A 23,201-nucleotide genomic window follows, 5' to 3' on the forward strand; every position below is an offset into this window, starting at 1 on the left:
AAAAGAGGGTCAGGTAAGAGCACTGAGGAAAATTCAGTTGACTGAGTAGATGTAGTCTGTGCAGTGGTTCCCAGCTTTCTCATCAGCAATCATCTGGGAGCGTTTTCAAACAACAGCACTTTGGTTGGAAAAAAATTAAATAGAAGTGTCCCTCAGTTATTGTTTCAAATCCTTTAATATAATAGTTGATGATAATTAAGATGAAGGACCTCTATTGTTAATAGAATAAGGTAAAAGATAACCAAATTGAAATTCTGTGGCATGTCAATTTAGGATTATTAGAGGAATTCCTTGAAACCAGTGTGTGTGTGTGCATTAAAAAGAAAAAGGAGCACCTATAGAGTGTTCTAAAACTAGAAGGCAAAAGTGTATATATGGGACCAATTAGTAAAGAACAGACATTTCAATAGAGATGAGGTAAGAGGCTGCAGCATAGAATGGCATTGTTTTGATGGGTTTTCATTATCTCACATTTCTGAGATGGCAGAAACCAACCACTGACAAGGCTTCCATGTCATTTCCCACCTGCCTGGCTCCTGCCCTGTTTTACCACCTTACCTCAGGTCGTGGGATGGAACTAGTGCCTGAAGAATTTGAGAAGGAAGACATGTTCTCCCTGCCTCCTTGACTTCCCTAAGTACAAATATGGACAAGGGTCTCTGTCACTGGGGCATCAGAACACCTTGGTTTTTCCTCTAGGCATTGGTCAGGGGAGGCAGAGACAAGGACTGGCAGGCAGGCCTCAGCATCCACAGGTGGACTGAAGGAGAAGGGCTGACAGGTACACAGTTTAAGGGAAAGCGAGTTTTCATTTATAATTTTTGTAGGTAGCAGCAGGGTTTTTCATCAAACTGATTTTATAGTGTGACAACAAAACATCTTTCATTAAAGGGTCTACCTAAATGGCATTCAGGTATACGTAAAAATATAATTTATTGAAAACCTCCTCTGTCCCCAGCATAGGAATGAGCATGTATCTACAAAACTACTAATCCTCATACCAGTCTTGCAAGGAGATAAGAGTTATCCCTAGTGTAGATTTTAGGAAACTGAAGCTTACAGAAAGTTAGATAAATAACCCAAAATATAGCTAATACGTCACTCAGAACCTAAGTCTAACTCCTTGGAATCCCGTGTATTTCTCTGAATCTTCTAATAACATGAAAATTCATATCTAAATCAACAAGTGACTAGCATTATAAATACTAAGTATGTTCATGATACAGTACCAAGTCAGCTTTTAAATTTTATAACTGTTACCTCTCATCCTGGTTTTTCTTTCCATCTTTTCAGTCTTCTGAATATGCTTTACCTGCTGCTGCTTTAATTTGCAGTCCTTGTGTCTAACATAGAATATAGGACTATAAAGGCAAAGAAAATGAGTGTTTCATTTTGATGTTTCAAATTTTGAGTTTCCAAGTCTCTGTGACCACCCAATGAAGCTTATGTGTGCCTGTTCATATTTTAAAGGCAAGGCTGCAGTGGTGTTTGGGGCGTCCATACCACCCAGTGCACCTCCACAGGCACCCCATCCTTTAACCTACATACGTTCTCCTCGCATTTGCAGAGGAGGAAACAGGTTCAAAGAAGCAAAACAGACCAAAGGTCTGTTTGCAGAATTGAAGCTGCCTTCCAGATGGACTACTATTTTATTTTCACAGCTACCCAGTTTCCACTGGTGCCCTTTAAAAATATAAAACAACAATACTACCAAGTTTATATTTATGGGAACAACTGGTTTTCAAAACACCAATATTTAATTTTTTTCCTTGCAGCAATTCAATGTAGTAGGCATGAGGCCAGGTCTCCAGGCACTAAGTCTGTTAGTGGCTGAGCATTCAGCTTCTAATCTTTCCTACCTTCCACGTGTTTTAAAAAGTATTTTCTCTTTCCTCATAAGCCTAACAATACAAAGATGTCTTTTAAAAGAAAAATGCTAAGACTTTATTCAAGATATATATCAGGCATTATAACAAAACAGCAGAACTTCAACCTTTGGAATACTGTGATTTTACACCCCTTTGATGCACAGTCCAGTATGCTATTTTATTACAGATCGTTCTATAGAGACTACAGAAACTAGGGAGAATATGCACGGTCGCAGTCCGGCATGTCAGCTGTTTGAGAATGAAACATATCCTTTACCATTTTAAATACTGTGCAAGATGAAGAACTAGGAAGGTGCTCAATGGTGGTCATGGTGAACAAGCACTGTTATCACAAACACACGGACAGTTTGCTACAGAGAACACACGTTTCAGAGACCAGCAAAATGAACAAGCTATTCACACAAAGCCAGGAGGGTTTATGACTAAACTTTCCAGTTTATAAGTACAACACCACATCTCACCACCTCAAACAGATCAGGTGCTCAATGGCAAATAAAAGTTATTACATGAAAATTACAGACTTTCAAGCTAGCATTTTGTAAACAGCCTAAGTCTGTATATCAGCAAATTAAAAACATTTAGTTATATCTTCTGGACAGAACACCACACCACTACATGTACACTTTGAGGCATTCACATTTTATCTCAGTCCTTACACAAATATAACAGCTTGTTGGATAAGTAAACACGTTTTGCCAGAAATATGACAGCTGCTCTCAGTTGTACAGTGAGTGTTTTTAAGAGAGAAACCAACTCCCTAATCAACACGAAGGAAAAATAGTTACATTTACATTAAGACAGCAGTTTGGATAACTTTATATCTTTTAAATCTTGAATGAGAAGTAATACAGCATTTGAAAGTAGAGTGCTTCAAACTTGTTTTTGGCATAGTTGAGTGCAAACTTGATAGTCTGTACTTGTTAAAACTTTCCATTGTAAAATGGTGAAAATCTAGCTTGTTCACAATAGAATTTTAATCTCTGCTGCTATAGGCATGTGTTATTTTGGCAAAAGAAAAGTTGCTAAAAAGCTGCATAAGTTAAGCTTTTTATGCACTTGTTTCTGATAATTCTGGGCACTCCCAACTAGCAGGTATATACATTTAAAGCATATATTTTCCCTCTGTCTGAAACTATTCCATGAACTTGAAGAAAACGATTTTTCTGTCTTCCCTAAACAGGTTAGGTATTGGTGGGTGTGGGGCACAGACAATGAACAGACAGCTATTTGTCCTCTGAATCACAAATTTGCTTTTAGGTTTATTTTCCTAAATCTTTTTATAAATTACAAAGTCACCTTCAGAGTAACTGGGGGAAGAAGGGATTTAAATATGTACATCTGGTAACAATCAACTTCAAGTAGAACCCTTTGTGAGGTGGCTAAGATCCAGCCAATGTGTCATCAGCAAAGACCACTGATGTACTCGCGTAGCTCAGTAATGGAACAGTCTAATTGGGCCTGTTTACAACTGGTTGACAGTAAGTTCTTTGTGGTACGTAACACTAATTCTCTAGTCTTCAGGGCATATCTAAGAACAAACACAATCCAAGTATTATAAATAACTGGGTTGTAACCACTGCATGCAGTACACTGAAAGAAAATACCAACTCTTAAGCACAAATACACAGTCCTACATTTAAGCTCTGCTCTCCAAGGGTAAAGCAGCTACCTTGAACCTATTTAAACCAGATTTGTCTTTTCTGACAAATTCTCAATCCAAGTAGGGAGTCCCCTTGGGTAGTACTTTATTCTCCAAGCAATACGGGTGTGTGTAAAACGCCCATTAGGACTTGGAGTGCCTGTGAGCATGTGACTTTCCTCTCACATTCTGCATAAGCCAGGAAGAGAACAGAAAGGCAAAAGACATGAGCCACAGCTGCCCATGGAGCTGAACAGCAAGTCATATCCATAAAGATCTCAACCTCTAAAACCTTTCTAGAACCCAGCATTTTGATTGTTACACAGGTGTCTCAAATGTATTTTTACAGCATATCTGAAACAGCGTAGTTCTAGGTTTTGTTTTAATTTGGTTCAGTCATTGGTTTTTGCTTAGTGTTCTCTGAAAGAAAGTGCTCAGATTGTAGGCTCCTCCACCTGGAGAGATTAGTCACAGCACAGATTACTACGAAGGAGAAACAACAGTCATTTGTCAAGAACTTTAGAAGCACTCAAAATGATTCCTCACAACAGCTCTGCGAGTCCGCATCCCTGAGCAGCTTTACCAAGGGGGAGCCACCTGCCTGTGGCAAATGGTAACCCCGGAAAGAACTCAGGAGCTCAACCTGAATCCAAGGGGAAAACAAGCTTCCTGTGATTCTTCTCTTATTCTAGGCTGTGCCCCTAACCTCATTACAGTCACCTGTCACTAAAATATTGTCTCTCTTCATTCTAAACCTCTGATACACTGAAGTTTATGGACCATCGTCCTGTAGGAAAAGGGATAGTTTACTGGAGTTGTATTTGGAAGCTTTATAAGCACATCTAAGACATTCTCTAGAATCGAAAAATTTTTACCCTTCTGTTTCGGCAGTTTTCTTATATTATCAGAATCTCTGGCAGCCCTTGCAAGTTCATTATATTAAGCCAAAAGCCATAAATATGTACACTGTAGTCCAAAGTATTAGTACCAAGAACAAAAAAAGTTTTAAAAAATTGATTTGTTTGCATTTACAGGACTAAAAAGGAAATATGCAACAAATAAATTACAAATGTACATCTCAATAGTGTGGGGGTCATTCTTTTATGTTTCTAAAAACACACTGCTATCTGTAATGACAATCCAATTGTGGAAATCACACCTCCCCCCACTCACTACCTTCCCTTTAGCCTCTCCCCAGCAAAATAAAGGGAAAAACAAGTATCTTAAAAGTGGAAGAGGGGAGAGAGAAAAAAGGCCAAGTCTGTGAGGCTGCACACTCAAAGCACACCAGCTTGCAGATTTCTGTTTTTTTGAATAGCTCTTTTAAGGCAGAGAAGAAACATTCTGTGTATCCGGTGCTGTTGGCTCATCTCACTCACGTGGTTTCAGTGGCGGAGGATGAGGTACTTTTCTTCCTGAAGCGAGATCGAAGGATTCTAGGCGGTGCCTGCCAGAGAAAACAGAAAAAGGCATCCTTCAATTTGGCATAAACATAGAGTCTTGAGGACAGCACCTGAATGGGTTTGTGTTAAGATATCTAGTTCCTTTGGCTAAATGAACATGTGTGTGACACAGCTGGCTGGGGCTGGGGGCTCACTGAGTTTCCACAATAGAATCAGTCACTTCCCAAGCATCTCCAAGAAGCTGAGCCAACAGAGGTCCGTGCCTTCCTCTTCGTGCTCTCCTAAGTCCCTGGGTCTCTGAGTGAACGGCTGCGCAGGATGGCTAGTCTTTCTTGTTTCTGCCTCAGAGCAAAATGATCTTGACAAGTGACTCAGCTGAGAGAAATGCCTCCTCATCTCTTCCCTTGTCTTTGTTATTTCCTTTGGGAACTGGTCTCGTGTTTCTTGGTACATGCTTAAAAATTTCCATAACCTAATTTCCAGTCCTCTTTCTAGATGTGAAATCCTTTAATGCACAGCAAACCATACAACAAAGAGAAACATTGTCTTGAAATAGAAAGGGTTTTCTCCTAGCATAGCACTCAAAGGGATTCACACGGGGGCCCAACCTATCCTCAACCCATGTTTCTGTCTGCTCCTCTGTACTCAACTTCTTTATCTACATCAGGAGTTCCCAACCCTAGGGCCAGGGACCAGTACCAGTCAGTGGTCTGTTAGGAATCGGGCCACATAGCAGGAGGTGAGTGGCAGGTGAGTGAAGCTTCATTTGTATTTGCAGCTACTCCCCAACACTAGCATTACCAGCTCAGCTCCACCTCAGACCATCAGGCATTAGATTCTCATAGGAGCACCGGTCCCTGGTGCCAAAAAAGGTTGGAGACCACTGATCTATATAACACTGTCCTTTCATACCTCTATTCCTTCTGACTAGAAGCCCTTCTTCCCTTTTCTGTCTTGCTATTTCTAGTCCTCTGTGTGACCCAGCTCAGGTCACTCCTGAGTGCCTTGTACTCCCAAGGCCCAGTCACACAACTAGGATTGTCATCTCCTTTGTTCTCATGGTTTGCACATTAGAGGACATAGGAGGACTCTGCACCCATGGCAGGTGTGCTTGTTTCCCCCATCCACTTCCTGAGGACAGGTCCAAGTGCACCATCATTTACCAGTGCTGCTCAGTGACCAGCAGGCACACAGGGTAGGTGGTGGGATTGGGGTGGGGAGAAGGGACAGAAGGCCCAGGCATTCCACATCCTGAGTCTTCACACTATACCTTTACAACTAGGAAATGTTTATCAGCCATCTCTGGACAGAGAATAATAGAAGAATCAGTGAACCTATGCCAATCAATAACCTGCCTCAAGCTATTTAACAGTAAAGCAGCTTGTGGAGCTTTAAGAAACAAACCATATGGCACAACCCATCAGGCCCTAGAATGATTTTGGCACTTTCCTCCCCAGCCCTCTCCCCATCTTGGAGCTGCCCAGGCAGTAATGGGCTCCTCGAGCAATTTCCATGCCCAGAACAACTTTTACCAAAACCTGTAACTTCAAAAGTGCCCCCCAAGTGCCCCACCTCAGGAAGGAATCTTATGGCCTCAGGTACATTGAGGTGCTAATAACTACAGTCCTAGGGTGAACAGTGACTACAGGTCATTGTGTTTGTGTAGGGGACTCTTTCAATGCATTTCCTCATCTGGGCCTCCTGGGGTCACAGTATTCAGCAGATAGGGAATAGGAGAGGTGACATAAGGGGGTAGAAAGGAAGAGTCTGGGGTCCCCCGAATCTCCTGGCCCCGCACCTAAGCCCAAGGCTGGTGACGTCCTACTCACATCACAGAGCAAGGCCCGAAAGGCTCTAGGCTTGACCCTCCTGCTGCAAAACTTTATCTACATTTATAACTGGCAATAGTACATATATCCAGTGTATTGTTTTGGGTGATTTTAAAGAGTCGTGCCCCTTTAATAACATTTTCTGAGTATCTATTTTGTACCAGGCACTATGTGTCTTGGAGATGCAATAATAAGCTTATTTATAAAACCTTGTCAAATAACACATTCTGAGTTTTTCATTCCCCCCAACACTCATCTGGGTTGCTTTTCACTCACATATCTTAGGTTAGTAGTTAATTTTTTTTTTTATTTAAACACTATATCCCATCTCATATTTCTAAATAAAATTAGTAGAGTCTTTTTTGCCCCTAGGCAGTTAGCTGGATGCTACCCAGGGCTTGCCCTTTCTTTTGATGGAGGGAGATTGCCCCACCTCAGGCACTCAGGGGATCCTGGGTGCCCGAGAGATGTTGCTCCCAGAACCCGCAGATCTCCAGGGTGAAGCCCTTGTGCAAACGCATGCTCCAAGCCACAGGCCCAGACGCCGCCGTGTACCTCCAGGGGGAACTCCGTCTTTCGCAGTGTCTTATACTTGTACATGAAATCCAGCAGGTCTTCCTCCTCCTCGTCAGAAAACGCCAGTGGGTTTTGGACCTGGTGGGGCTCCCATGCCTTCACACCACCCTCATTCACATCTCCCTCAACCACTTAATGTCCATTTACAATCTACACAGAGGAGACAAAGTATATCAAGGAGGGGTCAGTGTAGAACGGAGCAAGGAAGGGCAGGCAACGGCAAGGTTAGGCACACAGCACAAAAAGCCAGGCCTGTTAGGACAGCTGAAGTCCCTCTGTCTGAAAAAGCAGCCAGTATCTTCTGGGGATCCTGCACATGGATCTGGGATTATGAGGGTACAACTGTGAGACTGGCCACAGGGAAGGGGGCATACATGCTTTCGTGGAAGAAGATAGATGCTGTTTAACTGAGATGTGTCAAACCCTGCAGCTTAGACCTGTGACCACACCAGAAAAATGCTGGGAGAAGGGGAGGGCGGGGAATCTTCTCTAGAAAGGAGAGTGACAGTGATTTCAAGAGAAGAATAGAACAGTTTTCTCTATTTTGTATACAAGCACTGTTGACAGTGCATTACACTTGCATATTCAGCTCAAAGCACTGTTTAAGAGACAGGATATAAAATGTCAGGAAGCCTCAAAGAGAACCTTAAGCAAAATTATGTAGATTTTTCATTTCGAAGTCTGAGTCCTAGAGAAGCAACTAGCCTAGTAGAAGGAGAATCTAGTCCCTCCCCTCAAAAATGACGGCAAGATTCCTGTTTTAGTCTTCCTTGACTAATACACAGGAAAAGCTCAATGACACGAATCATTGAATGCACAGTAATTTTTTTTAAAATGGTCAATGCTGAGCATATTTCATGTCATCTAGCCAGATAGTCTTATCTTAGTCATATATTTCCTACCCATACCCAGCCTATCTGACACCCATAGACATATCTTTCTATATAAATTATTTTTACCTAGAATCACATGGTGAAGAGCCAGGGGGGACTCAGAGCATCTGGTCCAACCGCTCTGAGGCCTACAGATAGAAACCGAGTTCTTTCTGGAACAGCCTTATACTGCTCCTAAAAATGTGTTCAACCATCAAATGTGTTCTCTCCATCAAAAGGGGACTTGCTAGACTATAAAAGCACCAGGTGTGGGTTAAGTAAAACTAACAACCAAACCTTCATCTTGAGCAACCTTCCCAGTTATCGCTGCTGTGCTCCCCAACAGCCAGAGGGAGGCAGCATGAGAGCACAGTTGTCTTAATCACGAATTTCAACGCTAAATTGTAGGCTGCGAGTGACCTTCTCAGAAAGCATCCTAGTAAGGGCCAAGCCGAGATCATTAACCTTCCTTTGATTATTTTTTCTGTGTATCCCCAGCCTGTTTACTCTGGGTTTAGCTTATCCTCTGGTCTCATCCCTACCCAAATCAGGTGCACCCTGTGGACTAATGAACACAAAAGATTGGCAACCCCAGAGAGTCTCCCCAAATACTCTCGCCCTCCCAGGCCTCTCCACTCCCTCACTCTGACACCGCTCGGACTCAGTACCACAGGGCTTGTACCATCTGCCCTGGTTCTCATGTCAGTCTCATTGCCTCAGCCCAACAGGAAGCGTCCCAAACGTGGCAGATTCTTCCTTGGTCACTCTGAGCACTTGACCCAGGGCTTAGCATGCAGTTGGCCACTCGGCCACTGAACTCATTTTAGAGAGCTCAGCTCTTGTCCCGAAGCAGAGCTCGATTCTCATCCATAGGGAAATTTTGTCTGGGCACAGATACTTCCTGCCTGAGGGAGTTAAAAAAGACAGAAGCCCTCAGACCAGGGCAGAAACTGCAGAAGCAGCCTGGCCAGCTCAGGCCCAGCCAGAAGCCCTGCATCCTAGGAGCAGGCCTGGGGACTGGTTTGAGTCTGTGCCTCTGCACATGCAGTTGCCTCTAAATCCAGGTCCAGGGCTTTCCCCGTACTGATTATTCTGGGGTTCCAAAGGCAGTCCAGAATCACCACCAGATCCTCAGGTACTAAACACTTCAGTCCGCTCACCGAGTCTAGATTCACTGAGACTGAGCAATGAACTCGCACATTACCAAAATCATCATCATCATCATCATCATCATCATCATCCCCACCACCTCTACCTCAGGACTAAAACCAAAATGGCTTTGAGTCTGTTCTCCACTGCACGCATGAGCACAGGCTAAAGGGTAGGAAAGAAGTGCCCCTCTGGCCCACTAGGAATGATGGTTCAAGGGGAACCTAGATATCCAGATAGGAATAGAAAACAAGCATTCAATTCGGCATAGGCTGGGAGTAAACGAGGCTGGTATGGGCAGCTCAGGGGACCAGAAGTAACCTCAGATGGAAGCCACAGAGAGAGCTTACTAAAGAGAGAGGAACCCTACTGATCAATATGTTTGCTGAGGGTTTCCACCAAGGATGTTGTTTGTAATCTCTTGCTTTACTCTCAGGACCCATAAGAATAAACATTTGAACAAGCTAAGCCTCTGAGCCTCTGGTTGGCTATTGTGTTGTGACACTGAATCTCTTGACTGTGTTTCCTTCTTTGCATTGGCTGAAAGGTCACCCAGCCTCTTTGACAGTGCACAACTTTACGGCATGCATTTAAAATTTTCTTCTCACCTCTTCCTCTATCTCACCTGCCTATTCCTTTTCCCCCAAACTTCATTATTCTTACTTTGGTTTGATCTATCATCTGTATTTCTGCAGGGGACTGAAATCCTTTTAGGAACAGGGAATACTATAAATAAATAAACACCACAGAACAAGGTCTCACTAAGATGGGCACCAAGATGAAGATGAGGATGGGTGGCTGAGCAGGGTGTTGCTACCCACATCTGAATATTCGGATGGCTCCTGGAGACAACTTGTAGGGGAGGAGTGTCTCTTATGGAAAGTCCTGGCCACAAGAACCACCTCCAAACTTCAAGTGATGGCATCCAGGGCCTTGTACCTGCAGAGCTGCCACCATAGTGCCTGAGGCTGGGGGCAGAGGGGACTCGAGGAAAGGGCAGGGGCTCCTCTTATTTTCCATAGCAGGGGAGTGCGTGTGTGGCCCTGGCTGACATTCTGTATTAGCAAACATGTCTGCACGACTACTGCAGGCTGGGAAGCAGCTCCATCTCTTTTCTCTGTGAGGAGGGCAGGGAGGGAGAAACTGGCAGAGACTCCTAGCCCTGAAAGACCCAGCGGATCCAACGCACTGAGCCCTAAGAACCCCTACCCCAGCAGACAGCAGAACAAGCCCTGGGTTAGTAAACACATTCCACACAGCACACGTGAGCAGGAGCATTAACAGAAGTCAGCAAATGTGTCTGGAAAAGAGCACACCCATCTGGAACACTTACATCCAGGTCCAACAGTCACCGAGGAGAAAGAAAAGAATATTCTATTAGGGCAGGGTCATTGGAGATGAAACACACACCTGTGTGAGCATGCAGGTACATGCATATGAACAGGCACACACACTTGCTTCTCACACTCTAAACCTTGGACAGCTCCTGCTGCTGTCAGAGGAAATATAAAGCCCAGGCCACACTCAAGTCAAACACCTCCTCCCCATCCCCAATTGAGAGAGTAAATAGAGATGACTTTGTTTTTTAAAACAATGTTCTACACACTTGATCTAAAACATACACACACAAACACACATACAGAAAAAAAATCTGTGACTCATTCCAAGCAGTAGTACAGAGTTCAGTTCTATATTACAACAAGATAGGAAGAGAGAAAAGATGGGGAAAAGGGAAGTAGGGCCAGGAAAGAGAGAATAGAAACAGAGGAAAGGAGCATGCAGGAAATAACAGGGAGTCGACTGACGGTGGGGGTGGGGCAGGGCGGGAATGAAGGAGAACTGGGGAGAGAACGCTCTCTTGCAATCTGAGATCAGATGAAAATCAGTTCAGGAGACCAGGAGAGCCCCCTGACCAAAGCATCTGTGACTCCCTGAAATCCTCTCTCAGGGCACCACTGCCTGACAGTTGACCTCCAGCCCCAGGTTTGAGACAAACCTCCCCCAACACCACCTGTTGACACTTAGCACCCAGCACCCTTCAATGCAAAGATGGTCAGATCTGTAAGGGCCCCTGGGGCATCTTAGCCCAACTCCACCATTTTGCAGAGGGGGCTGAAGCCTGAGAGTGGAGGGACTCTCCCACACCCACAGAGGGAAGTGGTGTAGATGAATCAACTGCCAGTTCCTTGCAAGCAGACCTTAGGGGCAGGAAAGAACTCCCGAGCACTCGGTGTTAAGAGGGCACAAAAAAGGGAGGCTAGGTTGAAAGGCTCCAGATCACAACTTGGGCAGGGCTACCCCAGCCTGAGGCTTCCTCTGAGCCCCACCTGCTGCCCTTTCCCCAATAAACTGCCCTTGTGCTGGCAGCTCCCTGGGAGAGCAAATGCTACTAAATTCCTAGAGTCAACTGCAATTCTATTTGCATGCACTGGAAATGCAGCTTCTGATTATGAAACCACCAGGTGTCATGGGAGGTGAGGGATTCCCAGAGAGAGGCGCAGAATAGTTCCATGAGGAAAGAATGGAGGAGAAGGCAGTTTTACTCTCCCTTGTCCTCCAAATGACAATATCTCAGAATTAAGAGGCTTTCTGAATGGCTCACGGAATTTACAAACTCAAAATTTTAAAGGGTGAATTGATTGATAGAAATAACAACAGTTGCCTGAGGCCACTGGGACTGCTTGGTTGTTCCCCATGAACTAGTATATCCACAAGGCCAAAGTTAGCTCCTAGTGCTGGAAGTAGCTGCATGCAGCCCTTCTCTTCCTCCCTCCCCACCTTCCATCCTTCCTTTCTTTCTTTGGATATAATTGACAGATAACATTGTATTCATTTTTGGTGTATAACTTAATAATTTTATATATATATATATATATATATATATACACATACACATACATACATACATACATACATACATATATATACACACACTCTCCTGATTCTGATGTGGATCAGGAGCTCCCCAAGGGACACATGGCTAGGAAGATGGCCTCCATTGTCCCGTTGCTTAGTTCACAATGGGCTATGGCCTCCCAAACCTCCAAGTCTTCTATAGACCTTAGAAATCCTTTGCATTAAGAAGCCTTAAAAGTGGAGAAATAATGAGAAAACAGGACTCTTCTTATAACTCAGCTTCACATCCTTCTTCTCTTTACCTATGTGGGAGGGGTATGCCGTGCCATCAGGGTTGGTGGCACAGGCAGCAATAGGCACTGTGCGTACCTTCCCCTCACACCAGCAGGCAGCTGTAGGCCAGGGTGGCCCCTCTTGCCTTCTAAGCCAAAGCCAGCTCTCTCATGTAGGGAGCACTTCACAGGGATGAAAGGCAGGCTAGCTTGGTCCAGCACCATCGTTAGTCCCTCAAGTGTCCAGTTAAGGTTAGGGAAACAGCAGGTCAGGACAGATCAAAATGGCCAACTGTGGGGTAGCCATGGCTCTACCAAGCTGTCACTCACCCACAGGGAGGGCAGCGGCAGGAGTCTCTGTGCAAGACTAGGAGACCCCAGGCTTATCCCCTCTCCCTGAGGTTTCCTAGCTGCTCTGGGCTATAATCATCAACATTATGCTTCAAAACACTCTCCCACAGCCAATTTCACAACAGCACAGTGAGGAGGAAGTGGGGATCTCTAGCTCTCTTTTAAGATAAGGCTCAGCTGAGGTTCAGCGTGGTTAGAAAATCCACAGGTGGCTACACAGCTAGTAAGTGGCAAAGCAGGACCAGGGCTCCCTGGTGACAGCAGGACCAAAACCTTGGAACTGCCGGGCTACGTCACTGCTGAGGCCGTGGATAAGTTCCTGTGTCCTCATCACCCACGGCACAAGGAAACATGACCCTCATTTAAAAATATCCCCACACATTCTTTGCTACTTCTCCCTCCATGAGGTGGAGATTAATTCCCCTCTCCTCCCCTAAGTATGGGCTGGACTTAATGACTCACTTCCAACAAACATTAACAAGGCAGAAGTGGTGGTGTGTGACTCCAGAGACTGAGTCCTAACAGGTACCATGACTTCGCACATGCACATGCCCTCTCTCTCTCTCTTTTTGATCATTCACTCTGGGTGAAGCTAGTTGCCATGTTGTTAGGATGCTCAAGCAACCCTAGAGAGGCCCATGTGGTAAGGAACTGAGGCCTCCGGCCAATAGCTATTAGGGAGACATCTTGGAAGTGGATCCTCCAGGCTCAGTCAAGCCTTCAGATAACTGCAGCCCTGGCTGACATCTTGACTACAACTCTTGAGAAACCTGAGCCCGAACTACCTGAGTAAGCTGCTACCAAATTCCTGGCCTCGGCAGGAATTTGGTAGCAGCTTACTCAGGTAGTATCTTACTCTAAGATAATACAGGTTTGCTATTTTAAGGAGTTAACCTCCTGAGCTCTCCCCGCCAGACCATGCAGCTGAAAGGGAGCCCCAAAGTCAGGTGACAGCTCATGGTTAGAACCTCTTCTAGAGGCAGGAGTCCAGCACGCTGCAGAGAGGCTGGCTGCTTACTCACCTTTCCGGGTCCTGCAGGTAGAGCAGCAGGTACACACTGTAGGGATGGGACACCATCAGTGACATCCCCTACTTGACAGGAATCAGCCCCAGGAAAACAGGAAGGGCCCAGTGAAGTGTGGGATCTCAGTGTGTTCAATATAGAGGTCCCAGGAATGTGGGTCTCTGTAGAGACACCAAGGTGGGAGAGGGGACCGTTCCAGATTCAGCTTCTTCTTGGGTGCTAGAAAATGCCCCTGCCTGGCCCACGGATGTCAGTCCTTGTATCCTGCAGCCCTAAGGAAGGTGGGGGTTGGGGTCAAAGTTTCCTCTGGGAAGTAACTCCAACCATCTCGAGAGGCTCAGATGCCTCTCCCCTCTATAGCTTCCAGTTCAGAATGACCTCTAGAAAACCTCAGACAGACCTCTGACCCCCCAAAGTGCTTAGTGTCTGGCCATTTGGTCGAAGGCCTAATTGGTTGCTGCTTTGAACACTCCATTGGTCTTGGTGCACATCCAGGGCTTAGTATACAGCAGGTGCTCACTAAATACATGCTGAGTGTCTCTAAGTTCATGGAAGGCAAGGATCACTCTTTCGACTCCTGTACCCTTCCTGGGGTCCAATGCCAGGTTTTCAATAGACGGTGTCTGACAAAATACTCCCCAGTACATTCTGTAGGGAGAGCAATGTGTTCTTGCAAACTCCATATTGTTATTTTGCACAACGGGCATATATTTTTATTTTACATAACTCATTACATAGTATCTCATGCTGTTTTGTACTTTTTTCACTAGGCATCATGTTTTCAAGATCTACCTGTATGTACATTGGAACCATTGCTTCCAATGGCTGTGTACAACTGCAGGGGGTCAGCCGCTACCTCTTACCTGTCTTCTCCCAGGTTTCCTTCAACTTCTGCCACCTGTCCAGGGTTCGCAAACTATCTTGTTTGCTCTCCTCACAACCCTGAGACACAGGCTGAAGAGGGATTATTTGTGGCCTTTTTACAGAGAAGAAAGTTTAAGGGAACTGGCCTCATTTCCTGTGCCAATGTCAAATCCTCTGGTAGTGACTCTCTGGGCTATCATTCTGAGAAAGGTTCTGAGGCTGAATCTAGGCCCAGTGGGAACAACTGTGGTGACTGCTTGGTGATATCTGCCTCGCTGTGTTGCATTTACTGTCTCTGCACATGTCCAGTGCCACCCAGCCAGGATGGAAGCCCAGACTCAGGCCCTTTCCCCTACCCAACCATGCTTGGTGTCCAAGGCCCACACTGGGGGCTGGGAAGGAACGCCAGCCCTGTGTGGCTGTGCCTCCGTTGCCAGACCTCCTTCCAGCACCCCACCCCTCAACTCAGGGGTTATGACTGCCCTGGAGCCTCTGATCTGGGTGCTTTTGCCCCATGCTCAGGCTCTGGGCCATCTTTCACCTGTCTTTCTGAGATAATTTTAGGCCCCAGAACAGCTGGGATGAGGGACACATGGCCCCTGTCCTCCTTGCTCGGTCAGCACCTCCCTTTTCTGCCCCCTGAAACCACAGGTGCCTAGGGTGAGCAGTGAGGAGAGCTGGGTCACGTGGCAGCACAGCGGGTTCTCTGGTTCTCCATGAACTCCACCTGCTTGGCCTAGGGCCAGAGCACTCCCCACTGCCTCCCTGGGGCGTGGCAGAGGACAGTGCTGCTAATGGAGGGTGGTAGGGCCAATACCAACACAAATCATCCTAAACTTTTTTCTACCTGGTGCTGGTCTGGGAAGATGTTCAAAGTCCAGGGGACACCTCCCATCAACTTTTAGATTCCACCAGTTTTCTCACTTTCACAATTCTGAGGCTGACCTAAATAATCCACGAAGGAGGCCTGGATGCTTGTCCTGTACGGCCTCGGCACAACCTATCTGAGCCTGCTTCCTTTACTTGGTTCACCTCTATAATGACGACATACAATCTTAGAGGGAAAGGGACTACGGGTCACCTAGGTCTACTTCCCAGCCAAAGCAGGAATCTCTCCCTAGAGCCTCAGTTGATCATTCAACTTTGCTTTGGGCCCTTCCAATGTCAGAGATCTCGCTACCTCACAAGGTGGCTCATTTCTCTCCTGGACACTTTCACATTAAAAAGTGCTTTTGTAGGTGAGTTAAATAACAACAACAAGAACAATAATGGCAACTACTACACAGGGTGCCAGGCATGATCCTAAGCCCTTTTACAGGGATTATTTCATTGAATCCTCATAACAACCCCACAGATGGGAATTATCATTCCTCATGCATCGATGAGGGAATAAACGCCTTGTCCAGGTCACACAGCCAGTAAGCGGTTCCCCTTGGAACTTTATCCCATTGATTCTTGCTCTGTCTTCTGGGCCTCACAGAACTGGGGCCCTTCTTTCTTCCAAGTGACAGCTTGCCTTTGAGGCTCAGTAGCCAGTGAGTTGACCAAGGGTGGAAACACCTGATTCCATTTCACATCCCTGTTTCTGGGGTAGTGCCTAGTAGGTCAAAACTGTAGATTGCTCAAGGAAACCTGGATGGTCGATGAGTGAGTAAACAGAGGGCACTGATCCAGGAGTCAGGAAGCTACGGAGACCACCACCAGTGGGTGACCCTGGTGAAAATTCTCGTTTCTGGGCCTTCGTCTCTTTATTGGTAAAATTAGAGGGTTAGACTGAGTGATATCTGAGGTCCCCCTGTCTGGACTTTCGGGATTCCAACCTTAGTTCTTCTGGGGTGGGTTCCCCAGAAGATAACCTCTCCCTGAGGTGGACACCTCCACCACCATGGCCAGGCCCTGACCTCCCCAAGTGTGCCAGGGTTAAAACATCTCCTTTCCAACAGAAAAGCCACAATCTTCAAATCTGGGGCTTGATAAAGGAGGTTCCTTTACCGAGGAAGAAACCGATAAACACCAGGACTGGCTGTGAGGGTTCGACTTTCCCTGGAGGGGAGCATGAGTTATCATTCTCAGGGCAGCTATAGGGCTCCTTCTTTCCCACCCATGGCTAAAACCTCCAAAAGACAAGTGAGGTCTCTGGGGCTAGGGGCCAAGGTGCCCCCCGCAGGCTGCAACTAGGAGCACACAGTCAAGGTTCAGATGGCCTGGATGTCCCTGTTTGTAATGGCAAGGCAGCCACCAGGCACACATCATAGCCACAGATTATAGAAAAGGTGCCCAATTCCCACCCTGAGGCTGGATTTCTTATCAAGGGTGAGAAGCAGAGGTGGCAATCCCGAACCGTCCCTCGCACCTCGTACCCCCTTCACCACGAACCCTTTGCTGGCAGTAGTAGTACTCAGCTCCTGAAAGCCAAGGTCCCCATATAGTCCCAAGGAATGGTCTGAGAAACTGTGAGTCCCTGCCCAGCTCCCTAGCCCCTAATCCATGCCCTTAACTTCCACAAGCCTAAAACCCAATGATGATCAGATGGCATGAGTCCCAAACGCATCTCAACATCATCACACTTCTAGGTCTTACCCCAGAATTAACGTATCTCTGGGAATGGTCCTAGGACTCTGCATGTTTAACAAGATCCCCAGGTCAATCCCAATATAGGCACCCTCATGCCAGGAGTGTGATAAGCAGAGGTAGATATATGGCTTCTGTAAGGCCCTAGCCTCCAAAGGAATTAGACCTCAGAGCTTGTGTGGCCCTGGGCATATGGGGGCTGAGGCGTGCATGGTAAGTGGAGGCTCAGGAATGGGAGGAAAGGGTAGAGTGAGAGAGGCGTTAGGAAATAATCGTGCAGAGAAAAAGGACCACAAGAGCTATAAGCCTTGGGTAGGTGGGAGGGGCAGTCCAAGTGTTCAAGACAGGTAAGCTCTCCTAGGATTGAGGGGTCAGAGAGGAAAAGAACTGAGAAAGATGCCTTGGCCCAGTCCATCTGTGCTTGTTGCCCCTAGGTTTGGTCCAGATCCTACCACTCGATGCCCCCCTCAACCCCCGAAGCAATCAGATGGAGGAAGTGGGACCCTTTGGTGCAAATGACCGAACCTTCCCCCCAGTCAGAGTCCTCAGCCCACCTTCCTGCCCTGGTCTGAGTAGTGCTCTGCTACTTGGCTGGACTGACATGGTTTGATGAATGTCTGTGTTGGTGGCAAGTCCATAGGGCAAGGGCCAGGTTATATGCCACATGGTGGACTGGGCCTCTCTAAGTGAAAGTGAAGCCTACGAGGTAGAAAAGAAAGGAAGTAAAATGACACCTACCTGAGCTGCCAGCACTTTCAGAAGCACTCCTGGACATCTTAGGCTGGCCATGTTTGCCGCTGGCCCGCCCAGACCCCGGCGGTGGGGGGCCCGAGGGAGCAGGGGCACCGTCTCCCCTAATGGTGGTGAGGTCCTGCATGCTGAAGCTCCGGAGTCTCTCCGATAAGGCACCCTGTCCCTGGATATGACACAGGAGGGGGCACACGTCAGAGGCCTGACCCACAGGCCATGGGTAGTAGTGGGAGGCAGACACTGCAAAGGCCAACAGGGAGCTCTGACAGTCAGCGAGGTAAAAATCAAGACCTGGAAGGATTCCGCAGAGGGGCAGGTGCCCAGGGTACTTGCTGGAAACACTGAGGGTCAAAGTCTAGAATATTCCATGGCCTTCTGTGGAGCTCAACAATTGCTCCCTGGCTCCAGGCTCCTTCCTCCCTTTCAGGTGCCTCTAGATGATGAGCTAGAGCCTCAGACCCAGGGCCAACGACATGATCGCTGCCTGTAGTTCCTGCTCTCTAGGGGCTGTCTGCTGCTTCTATGGCTTTACATAAATAAAAATCCCTATATAGCTACATTTTTCTCAGTTTCTAGTACACAAAAATCTGGTCAGAAAATCAAAATCTATGCTCAGTCCTTACTCTTTTCAAAGGAAATGAAATACAGACAGTATTACTAAATGCATGACAACAGCAATTTCTTTTATCTGCTCATGTCACTGTTTATGGGGCACATTTACTCCTACTGTTGCATTTGAACTTCATAAAATACCCAAAGGGAATGAATCAGGAAGGAAAATATATTTTTTAAAAAAACCTTGCTGACTGTAACCGTTTTATATTCTGAGAAAGCCACAGAATTCATCTCAGGGGAAAATTCTTCTTTTGTTTAGGAAGCAAGATCAATCCATTACAGTTCTGAAAGGGAAGGTCCTCGCTGTCGGGATGAGAGAATCTGTGTCAGAGTGAAAAGGATCATCATGAAGGCCCAGGGACAGTGGCAGTGCTTTAGTGTGCCTCAGGGGTGGCAGACAGAGGACTGTTTTGGAGGGAGAAGGAAACCTGAGAAGGGGCAGGGGCTGGTAGGAGACTGGGGTTGTTGCAAAATGAGTTGAGATTTGAGCAAAAAGTGACAGGCAAGTAACCACCAGGCAAATAAATAAACCCTGAGCATCTTCAGAAATACCAGAGGGCATCAGACTTTTCACAGGTACATGGAAATGGTGGGGGATGGGAAAGGGGCACTTTATTTGCATAAGGAGGAAAGAATGGTCCTAGAGGGCTAAAGGACATGTGACTTGACCCTCTCTCTACTTCACTACTCTCATCTGCAGAAGAGCATCCACATAGCAGGATGGTGGTAAGGGTCAAGTGATATGATGCCCATAACAGATATCAATTACAAAGCCCAATGCATATTAAGAGTTCGAAAAATGTCAACTATTAGGATGTTAGCTGCTGCTGCTGCCTAAGACACACAAGTTGCTGTTGAAATAAAAATATAGAAAGATCACTCCTGCCAAATGACAAGGAGGGGCTTCAAGATTTCAAGCTCAAATCAATGATCTGGAACTAACTGCATCAATGTGTCTGCCAGATCTTGCAAATGCTCAGCAAGGTGTCTGAGAGGTAGGGACAGCAGGCATCATACATGTCAATTTTAGCAAAGCCCTCAATTCCACTCCCAGAAACTAACCAACCTAGCTCCGATATCAGTAACATCATGAAGACTGGAAGTGGCAGAAGTAAGGACAGAGGAGATAATAATAGCTCGGTATCAACCTAGTCCCGTCTCAGAGTAAACCACGGAAGCATGGATACAAGTCTCTTAAAAACGAATGAGCTGTATCTGTTAAAAGAATCTGAGATGTTTAAAATCAAACTGTCTCATTTGTAAACCTCTCAGCCCTGCTCTGTCTCTACTCAAAACCCCATTTCCATTCACTCTCCGCAAACCCTCCCACTTCACCTCTGCTCTAGAAAACTTTCATTTTGTTATTCTGGAAACAACCAAGAGTTGTTCATTGGCATTTTACAAAATTGGGTTTTCTATTTTAGAAAAATAAATTTGGATTCTCTAAGTTTGGAAAAGCTTGATACCAGATTTTCCATAATTCAGTGAGCCACACTGCCATATAAAAAGCTTTGAGAAATTCTACAGTATTTTGGGTTAACTTAGTATATCCCAAACATATTTGACCACAGTGGACTATACTGTTAGTTGACCACTTGATCTTCGCCAAAAGGCTGAGATGTGATTAATCATCCAAAAATCATTCCAACTCCATTCTTGAAATGTTGAGAAAAAACAGATCCCCCAACCTCCCTAATAACTATGACAGCTATGTGATGCAGTTCTGGCCAATGGGAGGTGAGGGGGAATCTGCTAGGAGACTTCTGGGGAAGGTATTTTCTCTTCCTGATATGCAGGAGAAGAAAGGCCTGGCTCTGCCCCGCTGCTTTCTGCATTTGAGTGTGGTAGAACTGCCATCTTGTAACTAGGAGACACACAGAAACATCCACCCAGAGTCCTGACATCACTAAGTCACTAGAATATTGATGGCCCCCACTTACTTCTAGACATCTTATAAATGACATATATTTTTCATCTCTGAAATTATAATTGCTATTGCCTTGACATTGCTGTCATTGCCTATACATGAGTGCACATGGTTGTTATTCTCTGTGGCATGACGAGACAACTGAAGCCCCTGAGTGTTCAATTAACAGACCATTTAAGAACCACTTGAAGAAGAAATATAAGTACACGTTGTCTAAGACATAGTCCACTGACACCTTCTGGTAAGATCAAGAATGGGGCAGCATCCAAACGGACAGAATGGGTATCAGCAGCATTGAGATCTCAGAGACAATAGCTCTGCATCACCAATGCTCTGGAAGGCACAGAGAGTGATATGGCATTGTCATAAATGGATACGGGTGAGCTGAGTTAAAAGTCAGACTCTGAAAATGAAGTGAGGTTAGGAAGACCTCAATAAATGTATTGTGCTTCTATGTTCCTCTCAATGTATATACAAAAGTTACACACACACACAAATCTATGTCTAAACAAGTCTGAGTCTTTTTAATAAGTAGAAGTAAAAATTCTAAGTGAAAAAGCATTATGTTCTAATTTAATTGGCAATATTTTCTTCCTTAGTGGTACATAAGATAATGACGTGCCTTAGAAACCACAGCACTTTAGATTCAAAACAATATGGTTGCACTACTCAGAGAAGCTTTCTCTAACCTTCTCAGGTCCCCGTCATATGCTCTCAGCGCAGTCTGTACTTACTTGCTGTACTCCATATAATTATATTTAATTATTGGCGTTGTCTGTTGGTATGCCTTCTCCTCTAGATTTTTTACTTACTATTGCAGCCTTGGCATCCACCACTTTACTTGATACACATTAGGGGTCAAGGAGTTGAATGAATGAACATATGACCATTTATTGAGCAAGACCAAGTAAAGTACAGCAGCAGGAGACCCCCACCCTCACCCAAATGCATCAGCCAGGGTCCCAGACCTGAAGGAGCATCCTACTGAACAGAGAGTTAGGCTTTTCAACAAAGAATGTATGAAAGATGCCACAGGTCCGTAGGGCGCATGGGACAGAGGACACACATCTGAGGGGCAAGGCATCCAGAGAAGGCAGCATTTGACCTGGCCTTGACTTGGTTGAGTGAAGATGGAAACCAGGTGGAAAGAAAAGTATCTCTCTTAGTATCTGTTACCACTCAGAGCTGCCACTTCATTCCACCCAAATGAGTCTTTGAAGTTTTGTCTGCTAGGGAGATGGGGGTTCAAGTTATACTGTGTTTATGGCCAAATGGAGGCATTAGTGAAAGTCCTACTGAAAGCCTACAGGGTTTTTTTTTTAAACAACCATGCCAGTGGGAGTGAGACTAAGTCTTCACTATATACTTTCTTCTGTATTTTCAGAATTTTTTACCATGAAGAAATCATTTACTTAAGAAATCATTACAATTTCATTGTTAGCAACGCCCACAGTACTCTCCCATGATCACCATGTGGTCCTTATTTTGTAAATATAAGGCTTGTATGATGCTGAGAAATGCCATCTAGACCTCCTTGCCAAAGACATGAAACTATTAAAAATAAAAACAAAACAAAAAAACAGAACTGAGAAGGAAGAAGTGGCATTTTCAGAAACTGCAGTGTATTGCCCTCCAGCCTTGAGAGCCTAGGGGCCTCTCCTCCTGGAGGCCTTGACCAAGTCAACTTGGTCTTTCCCAGCCTTGCAATTTCATTCGGAAATTAAAGCATTGAACAAGTTCCCTACCAACTGGAAAATTCTGAGTTCAAGAATGTATGACCCTCTTCTATAGTTCATTATCTGGCTCTGATTGCAATTCTAAATAAAAGTTTCTAGTATGCTTTGAAAATCTCTAAAATAAATGTTGGGCCTCCCAACGTAACTCTGATGAAGGGTGAATAAGTTACAGCATGCATGTATGTTTTTTAAATGTCTTGTATCAATTTCTTCCCCAGTCAGCACTGAGTTTAGAATATGAGCCATAGCAAACCTAAGAATTCTAGGGTCACTTCATGAACTAAGGACAGCCTACTTCAGGTACATCTGAGCACCTGCCTCTGGGGCTGTCACAGCACATGTCAGCCCTGTCTTCACCATCCCTGCTCCTCCTCCCCAAAAGAAGCTATTCACGGCCTAGCATCGTAGGACTGGAATTCTGTCAGACTCTTGAGCTCTTCTCCCCCTCATTGTTACAAGCATTGTCTATCCAGTTTTGTTGGGATTGCTTGTTTATATGCTATTTGCTTTAACAGATGCAACTTGCTGCTTTCTAGGCAAAACAGCATCATGTGGCCCAATGGTTCTCTAAGTTGTGCTGCACAGAACGGCAGAAATTCCACGGAAGTATTTTGGGGGCAGGGGCAATGATATTGCTGATTATCTTAATCTTTTTTCCTAGCTAAAACTCTTAGAAAATTGAATTTCAACCAAGAGGTAAATCATGTCACTGAATTTTCTATTAATCTGAGATCTTTAATTTCTAACTCTTCCCCCAGTTTGTAAGGAATAAGAAAGCCATGTATCTAACATACACCAAATTCTGCATGTTTTGATGTTTTCTTAGTCAGGGGAGAGAGGTATGTTCTGGAAAAACCAGACCTTTAATAACCTGGTA

General features: G+C 45.4%; 1 protein-coding gene across 4 annotated transcripts in view; it reads right to left on the minus strand.

Annotated features, from left to right (window-relative positions):
* Positions 1–1,916: 1,916 nt before the first annotated feature.
* Positions 1,917–23,201, minus strand: part of REEP1 (receptor accessory protein 1) — a 109,791-nt gene continuing 88,506 nt past the window's right edge. For 2 of the 4 annotated variants that reach the window (XM_039852371.1, XM_039852372.1), the window contains exons 6-7: positions 18,035–18,212; positions 4,454–4,975 (exon numbers count right to left, since the gene is read on the minus strand). In XM_039852371.1, coding sequence (XP_039708305.1) covers positions 4,965–4,975; positions 18,035–18,212 — 189 coding nt within the window. In that variant the 3' untranslated portion in view covers positions 4,454–4,964. Of the gene's footprint in view, positions 4,976–7,315; positions 7,468–13,858; positions 13,895–18,034; positions 18,213–23,201 lie in introns of all 4 variants that reach the window. The other 2 variants (XM_039852373.1, XM_039852370.1) reach the window with 2 other exon arrangements.

Source organism: Pteropus medius, unplaced genomic scaffold, assembly GCF_902729225.1.
Source record: "Pteropus medius unplaced genomic scaffold, Ma_sr-lr_union100, whole genome shotgun sequence".
Taxonomy (NCBI): Eukaryota; Metazoa; Chordata; class Mammalia; order Chiroptera; family Pteropodidae; genus Pteropus; species Pteropus medius.